This window comes from Salvelinus sp. IW2-2015, linkage group LG8 (assembly GCF_002910315.2).
Source record: "Salvelinus sp. IW2-2015 linkage group LG8, ASM291031v2, whole genome shotgun sequence".
Lineage (NCBI taxonomy): Eukaryota > Metazoa > Chordata > Actinopteri > Salmoniformes > Salmonidae > Salvelinus > Salvelinus sp. IW2-2015.
The window spans coordinates 38,773,426-38,788,496 of NC_036848.1; the positions used below are offsets into that span (position 1 = coordinate 38,773,426).

At 44.0% G+C, this 15,071-nt stretch overlaps 2 protein-coding genes across 7 annotated transcripts in view; both read right to left on the reverse strand.

Moving 5' to 3' along the window:
- Positions 1–7,883, reverse strand: part of LOC111967877 (serine/threonine-protein kinase SBK1-like) — an 18,574-nt gene extending 10,691 nt beyond the window's left edge. Inside the window, exon 1 of one of the 2 annotated variants that reach the window (XM_023993303.2) lies at positions 7,654–7,883. The gene's annotated coding sequence lies outside the window, so the exon portion shown is untranslated. The remainder of the gene's footprint in view (positions 1–7,653) is intronic. The other variant, XM_023993304.2, reaches the window with a different exon arrangement.
- A 1,242-nt stretch (positions 7,884–9,125) lies between these two features.
- Positions 9,126–15,071, reverse strand: part of wu:fj29h11 (uncharacterized) — a 58,319-nt gene continuing 52,373 nt past the window's right edge. For all 5 annotated transcript variants that reach the window (XM_023993286.2, XM_023993284.3, XM_023993285.2 and 2 more), the window contains 11 exons: positions 14,522–14,648; positions 14,296–14,376; positions 14,020–14,208; positions 13,658–13,923; positions 13,297–13,445; positions 13,009–13,205; positions 12,774–12,896; positions 12,356–12,565; positions 12,021–12,186; positions 10,622–10,778; positions 9,126–10,439 (listed from right to left, as the gene is read on the reverse strand). In XM_023993286.2, coding sequence (XP_023849054.1) covers positions 9,963–10,439; positions 10,622–10,778; positions 12,021–12,186; positions 12,356–12,565; positions 12,774–12,896; positions 13,009–13,205; positions 13,297–13,445; positions 13,658–13,923; positions 14,020–14,208; positions 14,296–14,376; positions 14,522–14,648 — 2,142 coding nt within the window. In that variant the 3' untranslated portion in view covers positions 9,126–9,962. The remainder of the gene's footprint in view (positions 10,440–10,621; positions 10,779–12,020; positions 12,187–12,355; positions 12,566–12,773; positions 12,897–13,008; positions 13,206–13,296; positions 13,446–13,657; positions 13,924–14,019; positions 14,209–14,295; positions 14,377–14,521; positions 14,649–15,071) is intronic.

The following is a 15,071-nucleotide window of genomic DNA, read 5'->3' on the forward strand; positions in this document are numbered from 1 at the left end:
CACACACACACACACACACATTGAAGAAGGGTCTCATTCAGGAGGACATAATGTTACCCAACATTTAGGTAGAAATGCCTTCTATAGAACACACATACTTCCCTGTCCAACAAGTCCAATAACTCCTTAGCAACAGCAGCCAAGCAGTGATTGTTTCAACTAGCTCTAGTTAGATACAGACAGAGGAACACTTTCACTGGACTATGTTGAGCTACTGCTGGTGTTGAATTGTAAAGTAAAGGTGAGCTGTGCTCATGTCAACGTGGCTTCTGTCTGACTGATACTGTGACTCATCATGGATCTGTGTGTGTGTGTGTCATCATAAACCCCTTTTGATCAGCTGGGCTAGGCCTAGCTCTGCATGCGGGCCACACACAACGGACACACGTGCACAGACAATCGCATGCACACACAGGCAGATGCCTAGTTAAATAAAGGTTACACAGAGATCAGGGTTTCTGTGCCGCCCCCCCCCAAAAAACAAAGTTGATAAATAAAACTGTTGCTGGCCAAAATGACCGGGAGAAAAACAATCCCATTGCAAAATAATACTTTTTATTAATTGATGGAAATACCAGTCAATGTTAATACATTCGACCGTCACGCTTACCGTCTATAAATTAATTTGCATAATTTAGTGGAATTCAATTGTGTTACCTTGCTTCAAAGTGGCGTACAGTCAAAATCCGACCATGGAAACACGGAGGCAATTATTTGATAGACTTTATAGGCGGCAGGTGAGGTTCAAGTTTGGGGAAGCTGACAATGTATCCTCCCTACCATTTCTACCGATCTGCGGGCCAGTTAGCATTTTCAGATGCACATTTTCGTGGAAGAGTTTAATTTCAATAATAACATTTCAGTTTCTCAAAATCATAGTCACTTGTAAAATGATCAAATCTAAAAGTTTAAATTAAATTAACGCTAGAGGACCAACCACTGCCATACCAACACATAATCACATTGATCCACTGTGATCCATTGGTGACTTAATACATGAAGTCAATGCAGCAGTAGGCCATTGTCAACTAAGTAAAAATTGCCTACGTAAAGCCGATAAAATTAAAACAGGAAATATGATTAAAATGCAGTTTAATTCAATCGCATTCATTTCTCTATTCAGCCTGTCTGCTGTAATGGGGAATTGATCTAAATAAACTATCATAAGGCAAACAATTCACACAATTGAACATTGAATGCGCAAGAATTGGCGGGAGACAGCTGAGCCATTCCGGAGAGAGACTGGCCTATATCTTCACAACTCACCCCTCCCCTTCTTCTTGTCTCAACATTTTAAATTACACTCAAAAAACATTATCTTTACACATATTTTAGATGCTTTTCACGGGCACCTGCAACTTAATAGTCAGCTAGGCCTATTGCCACTCCCACTGACCAAATTGCGGGCTTCCTATGTACTGTAAGTAGGCAGTGGCCTGGGGACTTATGATTTGAAACAATCCACAGCTATTTTGTAAAAGAAGCAAATGATCCTCGATTCCTCTGCGGCTAAGTCATGCTTTCTGGTGAGGTATTTTGAATGATTTAATAATGGTTTAATTATATAATTTTGGAACATTTATTTCAATTTACTTCCCTATAGGACCCACCACTACGCAATTTCTCTCCTGTTCTATTGGTTTTCATATCAACTTTCTTCAGTTGCCCAGAAGCCAAAGGCACAATCCTAGTCATATTAGCAACCCATCCTAGTTGTTGCATCATTAGATTCCCCCCCTTTCTAAATTCCTAATGGATATTTGAATCTGTCACAGTTGTGATGTTTAGAATGTTTTCTTTCCTACTAATTGCATTTTGCCAAATGTTTGAAAATGACGATTTATTGTCTGCTTCATTACAGGAGTTGCTTGTTCTGTTAAAATGAATTACCATAATCTAAATGTGATTTTTTAATATATATTGCGGATAGATTGTAGCTTCCATCAATGTAATTGTCTCCATAATTTCCAATCCCCCATACATTTTTGGGGTAAATATATACTACCGTTTAAAAGTTTGGGGTCACTTACAAATGTCCTTGTATTTGAAAGAAAAGCACATTTTTTGTCCATTAAAATAAGTCTACACCCGCAAAACACCAGTCTCACATCAACAGTGAAGAGGCGACTCCGGGATGCTGGCCTTCTAGGCAGAGTTCCTCTGTCCAATGTCTGTGTTCTTTTCCCATCTTAATCTTTTCTTTTCATTGGTCAGTCTGAGATATGGCTTTTTCTTTGCAACTCTGCCTAGAAGGCCAGCATCCTGGAGTAGCCTCTTCARTGTTGGTGTTGAGACTGGTGTTTTGCGGGTACTATTGAATGAAGCTACCAGTTGAGAACTTGTGAGGCGTCTGTTTCTCAAACTAGACACTAATGTACTTGTCCTCTTGCTCAGTTGTGCACCGGGGCCTCCCACTCCTCTTTCTATTCTGGTTAGATCCTGTTTGCGCTGTTCTGTGAAGGGTGTAGTACACAGCGTTGTACAAGATCTTTAGTTTCTTGGCAATTTCTTGCATGGAATAGCCTTCTTTTCTCAGAACAAGAATAGACTGACGAGTTTCAGAAGAAAGTTATTTGTTTCTGGCCATTTTGAGCCTGTAATCAGAACAACAGTTTTCAGCTGTGCTAACATAATTGCAAAGGGGTTTTCTAATGATCAATTAGCCTTTTAAAATGACAAACTTGGATTAGCTAACAACGTGCCATTGGAACACAGGAGTGATGGTTGCTGATAATGGGCCTCTACGCCTATGTAGACATTCCATTAAAAATCAGCAGTTTCCAGCTACAATAGTCATTTACAACATTAACAATGTCTGTATTGTATTTCTGATCAATTTGATGTTAATGGACAAAAAATGTGCTTTTCTTTAAAAAACAAGGCCATTTCTAAGTGACCCCAAACTTTTGAACGGTAGTATATATATATATATACACATATATACATAATGATCATATATATATATCACTGCTCAAAAAAATAAAGGGAACACTTAAACAACACAATGTAACTCCAAGTCAATCACACTTCTGTGAAATCAAACTGTCCACTTAGGAAGCAACACTGATTGACAATAAATTTCACATGCTGTTGTGCAAATGGAATAGACAAAAGGAAGAAATTATAGGCAATTAGCAAGACACCCCAATAAAGGAGTGATTCTGCAGGTGGTGCCACAGACCACTTCTCAGTTCCTATGCTTCCTGGCTGATGTTTGGTCACTTTTGAATGCTGGCGGTGCTCTCACTCTAGTGGTAGCATGAGACGGAGTCTACAACCCACACAAGTGGCTCAGGTAGTGCAGCTCTTCCAGGATGGCACATCAATGCGAGCTGTGGCAAGAAGGTTTGCGTGGTCTGTCAGCGTAGTGTCCAGAGCATGGAAGCGCTACCAGGAGACAGGCCAGTACATCAGGAGACGTGGAGGAGGCCGTAGGAGGGCAACAACTCAGCAGCAGGACCGCTACCTCCGTCTTTGTGCAAGGAGGAGCACTGCCAGAGCCCTGCAAATGACCTCCAGCAGGCCACAAATGTGCATGTGTCAGCATATGGTCTCACAAGGGGTCAGTGTGCTTCCTAAGTGGACAGTTTGATTTCACAGAAGTGTGATTGACTTGGAGTTACATTGTGTTGTTTAAGTGTTCCCTTTATTTTTTTGAGCAGTGTGTATATATATATATATATATATATATATATACATACATACATACATACATACATACACACACACACTACCGGTCCAAAATTTTAGAACACCTACTCATTCAAGGGTTTTTCTTTATTTTTACTATTTTCTACACCGTAGAATAATAGTGAAGACATAAACTATGAAATAACACATATGGAATCATGTAGTAACCAAAAAAGTGTTAAACAAATCCAAATATATTTTATATTTGAGATTCTTCAAATAGCCACCCTTTGRCTTGATGACAACTTTGGTTTTTATGATTTTTTTAAATGTAACCTTTATTTAACCTTTATCTACAAATTCTTTAAATGTAACCTTTATTTAACCTTTATCTACAAATTCTTATTTACAATGARGGCCTACCCCCAGGCCAAACCCTAACCCAAACGATGCCAAGTGTGCGCCACCCTATGGGACTCCCAAACACGGCCGGTTGTGATACAGTCTGGAATCGAACCAGGGTCTGTAGTGACGCCGTATACACACTATATACATTTTACGGACACAATCTATTTTACAATAGTTATATTTTGTTTGTTTTTAGTCCTGGCCTTCCTATATTTCTGATATCTATCCAGTTTGATTTAAATGTGATTATTCTGAGCACCGTGGGTTGACGCTCTAATTTGTTCATGCACCCAATGCATATGGGTCCAGTACATTTTTCCAATGGCCGGTAAATTAAAATCTTTATCAAATAGCTCAGCTCAGTATTTGTATGATTTATTTTATACAGTCTTTTTAGCTCAATAACCCAATCATTTTGGACTCCACTGTAGGTCTGCGTAAAGGACACCCATTCTATGTCAGGCATAATCATTTCTATTGGGACAGCATTCTCAGGAGCTGCATCATGTTGAGCTCTGCATGGTGCAGCTGTAGCCTAGGCCTACGACTCTGTCCTCACACTGTCCTCACACTGCCCTTCCCTTCTGGCCCTGACTTGGAGGTCAGATCTGATCACTTCTCTTTCAATTATTCATTTTGATATCTCATGTGGGGTTTCGCTAGGATCACCTACTCTCGGATCTCTTCTGCACAAAGAGTATTACTCTCTCGCGCTCCTTCTTACAGCAGGCGTTGCTCTGTCCCCCTATCAAGCCTTGTTCCTCACAATGGCCAATGCTATCCCATCCCAGGATGAGCCTAGCCAAGCACTCAGACCCCCATGTTCTTGTACTTGCGGTTTCATCATTGCAGGGAAAGATTCCCACCCTCAATGCATCAATTACTTGGGTAAGGAACATGTCCAAGAGGCACTTGAGGACCGTGAATCCTGTAAGAACTGCTAAATGTTGACAKGGGCAGGTCTGAAAAGGAGGCTTAAACGTGCTTCTATCTGGGTAGTACCCTCGCCACTGAGCCAACAGCGACAGCTGAGGCTCAGCTCCCTACAACCGTGCATAGTTGAGGGTGAGGCCATGGAGCCTCGACTCCCTCCCCTCACTGTCTGACGACATACTGTCAGGCGAAGGTGAGTTAGGGGATGACGAGAATGACGATGGGATTAATCTCACGGAAATCCTCAAGAAAACTCAAGAGGTGGGGGCTGACGACCCCATTCTCCCGACCTTTTAGTTCCGCAGGCCTGGTGGCCCAGAGAGCAGTGGAGCTGCTTCTGGTCAGCCATTACAACCCTGCTTACAACCAGTCCTGGCAGCTATCGTCATGCAGGCTTTATACCCATGTGAACGAAACAATTCTCCATCCTCACCCGGATGCTTTAGACCTCGGGGCATAGCTGGTGAGAAAAAATATATTAAAATGTAAAGAGTGCCAGCCCCTTAGGCAAAGTCTCTGTTTTAGAGTTATTGCAGTTTTTTCTTGGAGAAATGGTATGACTAAACAGACTGTTCCATCCTACACTCTGTTACATACACATATTTAGCAGAAGTTATTGCGATTGTAGCAAAATGAACTGAAAAAGCGTGTTTGAACAAACCTGACTCAGTTACACAAGCTCTGTCAGGAGGAATGGGCCAAAATTCACCCAACTTATTGTGGGAAACTTGAGGAAGGCTACCCGAAACGTTTGACCCAAGTTAAACAATTTAAAGGCAATGCTACCAAATACTAATTGAGTGTATGTACACTTCTGACCCACTGAGAATGTGATGAAAGAAATAAAAGCTGAAATAAATAATTCTCTCTACTATTATTCTGGCATTTCACATTCTGAAAATAAAGTGGTGATGCTAACTGACCTAAGACAGGGAATTTCTATTAGGATTAAATGTCAGGAATTGTGTATAAATAAATGTATTTGGCTAAGGTGTATGTAAACTTCTGACTTCAACTGTACATATGAAATGAGTAAAGCATTATGTAAACATTATTAAAGTGCCTACTGTTCCATTATTAAAGTGACCAGTGATTCCATGTCTATGTATATAGGGCAGCAGCCTCTAAGGTGCAGGGTTGAGTAACCGGGTGGTAGCCGGCTAGTGATGGCTATTTAACAGTCTGATGGCCTTGAGATAGAAGCTCTCTCCCAGTTTTGATGCATCTGTACTGACCTCGCCTTCTGGATGATAGCGAGGTGAACAGGCAGTGGCTCGGGTGGTTGTTGTCGTTAATGATCTTTTTGGCCTTCCTGTGACATCGGGTGGTGTAGGTGTCCTGGAGGGCAGGTAGTTTGCCCKGGYGATGCGTTGGGCAGACTGCACCACCCTCTGGAGAACCCTGCGGTTGCGGGCGGAGCAGTTGCCGTACCAGGCGATGATACAGCCCGACAGGATGCTCTCAATTGTGCATCTGTAACATTTGTGAGGGTCTTAGGGGCCAAGACGAATTTCTTCAACCTCCTGAGGTTGAAGAGGCGCTGTTGTGCCTTCTTTACCACACTGTCTGTGTGGGTGGACCATTTCAGATTGTGAGTGATGTGTACYCAGAGGAACTTGAAGCTTTTCACCTTCTCCACTGCGGTCTCGTTGATGTAGATATGGTCGTGCTCCTTTTGTGTCCAGTATGAAGGAAGTTAGATAGTTTCAGGTGCCAATCCTAACTGGCATTAGCAATTGCACTAGCTAGCAACTTCTTTCAAACTGCAAGCAGAGACATAAAAATGTTATCGACGAGTTCATCTGAATCTGTGTAAGTAGATAAAGGGCCTCATTGCCACAATCCATAAGTATCCCTTGAAGCACAATAGACATTTCCCAGGACCAGATAAAGGCTTAGAGACTGTGCATAAGCTAAGCACCRGCTTTATCTTCTTCCTTTATCTTTTTTACTACAAAACATAGAAATGCGCTATTTTCACATATGTTGATGTTGGGGTGGTGTTGTAGATGATGAATATGAAGTTTAAAAAACCCTGAGCACCCTGGCCGCCTGCTGCACCAACCCGGCCAGAAGCGGCTATGCTGGTGTCCCCTGTAGGCCCAGCCATAGGCCTATGCTATATCTATGACTATGTCTGTCCTGTCCTCGACAACTGCAAGTGATGAGAACAAGTGACCGTCAGAGAGAGAGAGAGAAATAGGGAGKGAGCTGACGACGAGATAGAAACTGGAAAACAGTCAATATGATGTAAAGTGACTGTCATTGCGCGCGAGAGAGAGCACTTGAGAGAAGGAATTAATTTACATACGTGTTTGCCTTGCCTAGAACAAATGAAGATAACCACATTGCGAAGAGGCAACACATATCAATTGTCGGATATAATGGACTATGTTATGCACTACACATATCTGGCATGATCCAGGTACACTTTTACGCAAACCCATAAAACATCAGAAGACATCGCATCCAGTACGGAGGACGGCAATAAATAATCAGCACAGAAATACAAATGCAACCGCATTGTTTCAACTGACACCTTGCAGCAGTAGCCTTGCAAGCAGAAGTCTCATTTCGTGCCAGGCAAATGCGCACCACCCATTCGGCAGCAACAGTGGAGGATTCTACAATGTTTAGATAATTCAATATCAGTTACTTCTCATTCTGCAATAGGCTACTCACCATTCAATCCATCCAACATACGAGAGCTCTGAAGTCTGCCCAGTCACGCCAGATAAATAACAAATCGTGAGGATGATAGCACATAGCCGAGCAGTTTAATATAACAATTTATCTTCCCCGTCTGCATTCAAAGGTACCTTATCGTGCTATTGACACCCGGTCTAGCGGTAAATTCGCATTGCTCAGCGGTCCGCTAGCACTTTCGCAAGCTTCTCTAGCTCCAGTCCTATTGTCTCCGCATCGCTCCTGGATGAGAGGATCAGAGACGAGGTTCCAGCCCCTTTTCCGCCTCAACCAATAGCAGCGGAGAATCGGTAGACGCGCACCCTGCTTGCAAGCCTGGACCGGAGCGACCGTCCTCGCTGTCTCCGTACAGATTAGCGAGTTAAACTCGGAAAGGTAGGAGTGAGACGTGAATTTATCGGTTGACGGTTGTTGAAGGGTTTGGAGGGCGATGGCATTATAGGGATTCAAGTCATGGAAAGTGATGTGCTACATCTCAAAATTAGTAATAGGTATTTTTATTGTAGGACTATGATGGACATTGTTTCATATTACTACTATGATCAGCACAATTGGAAATGTTTAAAGCAATGCCAGCTTTGCCACTACATCCATTGATCAAGGAAGGGGGCACATTGGATGCATGACAGTCTTGTAACAAACAGTGGCTTCCTCTCCATCATCTTAGTTTAGGCTAATAACTGATCTGAAAACAGGAGAACGTTCACCACAGTAGGACTTTGCTATCACCTGTCCAGTTCTTTCAGATCACTGAAGATGAAGGAAAAGAGAGGAATACATCTTAGAATACTGCACCCGGGGCACTAAACTGTCACCGGGAGGCGTGAAAAGGACTAGTTATTAGACCTAGTAACATATCATTACCATCTCTGTTGTGGTGTTACCAACAGGTTGCATCACAAGAACAGATAGAGATGGGAGAAGGCCGGCAGTGCTATCTAGATACCATAACATTCCACACTCCCTCATACCACAGTGTTACATTCCAGAGAAATACACACCTGATACACAAGACAGGGAAGATACAAGCCTATAAAAATACTGCAATGACTAAGTGTGTGTGTGTGCATGTATGCATGTATGCATTTGTCCTGTCAATGGTCTGTTCATTATTATACAGTAATTACAGAGGAACGGTGTGAGTCGTGTGTGGAGCCTGTCTGGTCTGTTTCTGCGTGGCTTATCTTCACACACACTCATCATAATCACTTAATCCTCTGGTACAGAGGCCTATAAACTATTCTGTTCCTACAGGGTCTGGATGTCACAAACAAACAAAGTCTGCTGAAAAGAGAAATGAGGAGTGTGTGTGTGCATTTGCGTCACAACGCAGTGCTAGCATTTTGTGAGGCGCAGCACCCAGACTCCGAGCCTATGATTACTTTCCAAAGATCAGAGAAACGAAATGGTACAAAATAAATTACATTTAGACTATTTTTGCCTCCATATTACCTGGAAAGAGGTTTTATTTTTCAACGGAATGATAAAAACAAATCTAACACCAACAGTTGTTCAGTATTTTCTTTTTTGTTGTTGTTGAGAACTGAGACAAAAATAAAAGACCTCATCTCGGTTTCAAAACTGTATAACTTAACTCACAGTCCAGTATGACATTACAATATAACTGACTGAATACCAGGGAATGTCCTGACTGTCAACTTGCTTGGGACGGAGAACAGGGCATAAACCTAATATTTCGTAAGTGTATGTTCACTTACATCCGACCAGTCAAGATTCAACACATCTTCAAACTATAAAAGGTTCTTAAACGAAAATCTGTGCATTTAAAAGGTTGTTTAAAAAGGCAGCACAAATCCATGTAAAACATTAGTTACCAGTAAAAGTCTTCTCTGCAGTCCTTCTGACTATAGTGCAATAGCTATAACATAGAAACCCGACCCCTCTCTTACACAAGAGGTAGATAAAAACAGCTTGCATGATAAAATAAGCAGTTAATAAACTATGGGAAGCAACTTTTTTCAACAAACATCAACACAAATGTTACCATAGATAAGACGCACTCAGGAAATAAATGACAGTTGTTTCAGCTGGTATTCGTCTTGTCATTCACTAGGGAACTGTGTTAATAAAGTAAGTATTTTTTATGCTATTAAATTTAACAAATTCAACAAAAGTGGCATCTACATTATGGTATCAAATGGTATGTTCCACAGACCTGAATCCAAATGTTACTGGAGGGACAGTAAAAGACACATTCAGGAAGAAAGACATACTTGGTTGRGTCCAAATGGCACCCTATTCCTTATATAGTGCACTTCTTTTGGCTACACAAAAAGGAAGAGCTCCAGGTCTTTAGCATGGAGGTGTTGGGCCAGGTTCTGTATACGACACAGACGGACCTTTTCGGAGTCGCCTGCGTTGTACACCCTGAACACGTGATACCTCTCCTTCTCCCTCAGAGCAAAGTCCAGCTCGTTGGCTGAGAGGTGGATGAACGCTCTGTCCTTCTTCACCGTTGACTTCACCTCCACAAACACCTCTCTCACTACCAGCCCTCGCTTCTTCTTCTCTTGGTTCTCCTCTTTTTCCTCCCCCTCTCCTGACTCCCCCTCCTGGGTGAGGTTGAAAATGAGTTTGAAGTCATAGGGCTGGCCGCTCTCTCCGCACTGGTTGTACCAGGTGACCAGGCTGGGCCCCCCGGGGGACTGGCTGTCTCGCCAGTGACAGAGGAAGGAGAAGACCAGCTTCTCGCCCCACTCCCCGATGGCCACTGTGTCCCTCTGATCGTCAGAAAACAGTACCTACAGAACACACATAGAAATACACCTTTTGAAAAGGTGCACTCAGCAATATGACTTCCCGCTTATAGAAATCAACAAAAACATCTGCAAAAAGGAGCACTTTTTGTTGATGATTTCGAAAAAGCAGGATGAGCCTCTTACTGTGCTTATAAATCATCATATGTGTCTGATCAGTCACTCACCGTGGAAGGTCTCTGGCAATCAAGCTGCAGGTCCTCCAGGAGGGCCTGAGGATGCTGAGGTTTAGCCCAAACAGGTGAGTCCAGGGCCAGGGGAGGACGCTGGCTAGCCCCCTGGAACACACTGGAGACCACCCCCTCTGGAATGGTGGTACTGAAGCTGGGAGAGGGGGAAGGAGGTCAGTACAGGTGCATAGTCACTTCACCCCCACCTACATGTACAAATTACCTCAACTAACCTGTACTCTCGCACATTGACTCGGTACCGGTGCCCCCAGTACAAAGCCTCGTTATTGTTATTCTTATGGTGTTACTTTTTATTATTACTTATTTTAGTCTACTTGGTAAATATTTTTCTTAACTCTTCTTGAACTGCACAGTTGGTTAAGGGCTTGTAAAGTAAGCGTTTCACGGTAAAGTCTACACTTGTTGTATTCGGCGCAAGTGACAAATAAAGTTTGATTTGATTAAAGCCGGGACGAGAGACTGAAAAACAGCTTCTATCTGAAGGCCATCAGACTGTTATAGTCACCACTAGRCGGCCTCCGCCCAGTACCCTGCCCTGAACTTAAATTACTGTTCATAGGCCGGCTACAACCCGGTTACTCAACCCTGCACCTTAGAGGCTGCTGCCTATGTACATAAACATGGAACACTGGTCACTTTAATAATGTTAACATATCATTTACCCACTTRATATGTACACTATATATACAAAAGTATGTGGACACCCCTTCAAATTAGTGGATTCGGCTATTTCAGCCACATCCGTTGCTGACAGGTGTATAAAATCGAGCGCACAGCCATGCAATCTCCGTAGACAAACATTGGCAGTAGAATGTCCTTACTGAAGAGCTCAGTAACTTTCATCGTGGCACCGTCATAGGATGCCAACTTTCTAACAAYTCAGTTCATCAAATMTCTGCCCTGCTAGAGCTGCACCAGTCAACTGTAAGTGGAAACGTCTAGGAGCAACAACGGCTCAGCCGTGAAGTGGTAGGCCACACAAGCTCATAGAATGGGAATGCTGAGTGCAGAAGCACGTAAAAATCATCTGTCCTAGGTTCCAACACTCACTACCGAGTTCCAAACTCCGACTGCGAGCCAGGCCTAATGTTCCAACATCAGTGCCCGACCTCACTGGAAGCAAGTCCCTTCAGAAATGTTCCAACATCTAGTGGAATGCCTTCTCAAAAGAGTGGAGGCTGTTATAGCAGCAAAAGGGGGGACCAACTACATATGAAAGCCCATGATTTTGCAATGACATGTTCGACGAACAGCTCTCCACATACGTTTGGTCATGTAGTGTTGCAAGTAACATTTAAAAGACGCCATATAATGGACTACCGCAAAAAACTAAATGTTCAGAGTGTACAAGCTGCAGTCCGGGGATGGGTCTTACGGTTGCTGCGTGTGTCCACTGGTCTTGTCTGGTCTGTGCTGGTCTGGGCCTCCTGCAGTGTGCTGGCTGGCTCTGTGAGTGTTGGGCCTCTCTCCTCCAGACTCTCTACCTGCCACAGCTCTGTCTGCGTTCTGCTCTGCTTCCACTGCTGCATCCTGACTGGGCTCTGTGTGTAGCAAAACAACCAGGAGAGGAGAGAATTACAATACTGTTCCATACTGCTTACAAGCATATGATKAAAAAAATGTATCAATCGACAAATCAACCAATCACCTAATCATATACCATCATAAACACCTAAATAAACGCCATAATAAGGACAAAGAGGGTCTGACCTATGGTACCCAGATGGTTMGGATGGTGCTCCGCTGTGCCATCGCGGGCGCTCTGGACACCCTCTCTCCCTGCATCCATCTCCCTCTCTGGGTCTCTCTCTCTGGGGCTGTAGTTGGAGATGGAGCCATGGCTGGGGCTGTCTTTGGGTTCAGCCGGAGGGGGCCACATCTTCAACACCGCCTCCACTGGTCCTGCTGTCTGCTGGCGCTCTGAGGGTACGATCATACAGGATTATGGGTACACACTATATTCAAACACACAAAAACACAACACCACACACACACACAACACACCACACACACACACACACACACACACACACACACACACACACACAACACACACACACCAAGCACACACACACACAACACACACCACCACCACAACACACACACACACACACACAACTCTCAGTACCTGTGCGACTGGCTGCTGTGTTGGAGAGGGAGGCGCGGGGAGGCCAACACATTAGGGTCTGCTCTCCATCCTCCTGCCCAGGACGGAACTCATCTTCTGGGGTTGAGACAACCGGTGATGCCACTAGAATTGGAGGAGAGGAGTTTTAACAAGGAATATCTGCAGTTTACTTCCATAACTTCAGTCATTATATTCCGATGAGTGTAGTCAGATTGGTCAGTGCAAGACACACTACCTGGTATTGGCTGTACAGGTAGTACAGGTTGAGGGACCTCCCATGCCTCCTCTTCACTGGGCAGTTCTAATGGGCACTCCTTCTGAAGGAACCTCTTTAGAGCTGCATTGTCRGGCAGTGATGTCATCAGACCACTCAGGAAGTGCACCAGCTCCTTCCTGTGACTGCTCTCGAAGCTGAAGAGCTTCACCAGCTCTCTGAAGAAACACACAGTCAGGAGTTATTTACCAACACACACACACATACCTACCTGCGCACACACACAAACATACACATGCGTGCGCACACCTGCAGATGTCGAGCCTGGCTGAGAGGTGGTCTTTCTGGATGTAGAGTTCCTTGTTGTCCTTCAGTAGACATATGACATCCTCCATCTCTACCACGGGATGCTCCTCATCACTCACAGACAGCAGGTACCGCGTGTACAGCATACCTACCTGCACACAAACACAGGTTCTGAGGTGAGGTTCCTACCTGTTTAAAAGGTGTGGTTCTCAGCTAAAGTTCTGAAGTGAGGTTCTAATGTTTTATTTATTTCACCTTTATTTAACCAGGTAGGCAAATGTAAGCTTCTAAGGATGATGAGTTTCTCAGATTAGGTTCCACAGTAAGGTACTAATGTGAGTTCTGAGGTGAGGTTGTACTATACCTGTCCGTAGGTGAGCTGTCTGATGGTCTGTCGGATGTTGTTCTTCTTTAGTTCCCAGTAGAGTTCTTGCAGGTCCTCGTGGTGGTAGAGGAACCTCTGGATATAGGGAACCACAGACCGCACCAGGCACTGCATGGAGGGGCAGGGTCTGTAGTTCTCTGTCTGTGCCTCAGTACTGACACATTGGGACAGGAAGCGTAAGCCACAGATCTCCAGGAACAGATTCCTATCCTCCTCACTGAACCACCCCGCACTGACAGACCAACCTGGGGAGAGAGAGTCAGATATACAGATCCACAGCTTCTCCATGTACTTTCCCTATTAAGTCACATTGTTGACTTTTGCAGCGTTATGTCCAGTACCTTGGGATGGTCCAGTCTTGGTCCTGGYTGCTGGCTTCTTCTCTGGGAGGGGCAGGTTGAGCAGACACACCTGTTTGTGGGCCTTAAAGATCTTCTCCAGCTCTTTGCTGTCTGGTATCATGGGTTTGTGGGCTAGAGTCACCCAGCTGTTGTCCTTAGTGGGGAACACCCTCTTATCCAGCAACATCCCTGAATATCGGAGGACAATAAGAATGTACATGTTACTAAAAACCAGTCCAATAAGGAACTGACGTGTGTGTGTGTGTTGTTCCTCACCCTTCAGTGTAGAACAGTATCTGGGGTTGATGCTTAGGTTGTGCTCCTGCTCTCCCTGTCCACGGGTTTTACACTTGTCAGCTGAAGAGAGACAGACACAGAGAGATCGTTATTTCGACAGGAAATAACAGACACAACAGAGAGTTATTCAGACTGGGTTCAGGTAGAAGGGCATTATAAAACTTCCATGAAAGGACCGTGACTCAGGAGAGGGAGAGAGACTCACCCAGCCTGGCGTAGAGTTTGGACACATCTCGGAGTACATCTACAGTAGGTAGAGGACAGGAGTTACACACCAGCTCCAGTAGAATCACGTACTGCAGCATGGATGGGGTGCGCTCCACGTTTAACAGCTACAGTAAGAAAACACAACACAGTGTTGCTTAAGAAAATATACTCAAAGGAGAAAGAACAGCATCAAATTGGTGTGTCATCTAAACCCTCCAACCAACGAACAATATATCTCTGTTTATTGTTTTTATGGTATACATTGAGTATACCAAACWTTAGGAACTCCTAATATTGATTTGACCCCCCCTGCTTTTCCCCTTCAGAACAGCCTCAATTCGTCAGGGCATGGACTCTACAAGGTGTCGAAAGATACCACAGGAATGTTGGCTCATTTGACTCCAATGCTGCCCACTGTTGTGTCAGGTTGGCTGGATGTCCTTTCAGTGGTGGACCATTCTCGATACACACGGGAACCTGTCGAGCGTGAAAAACCCAGCAGCGTTGCAGTTCTAGACACAAACCGGTGTGCCTGGCACCTACTACCA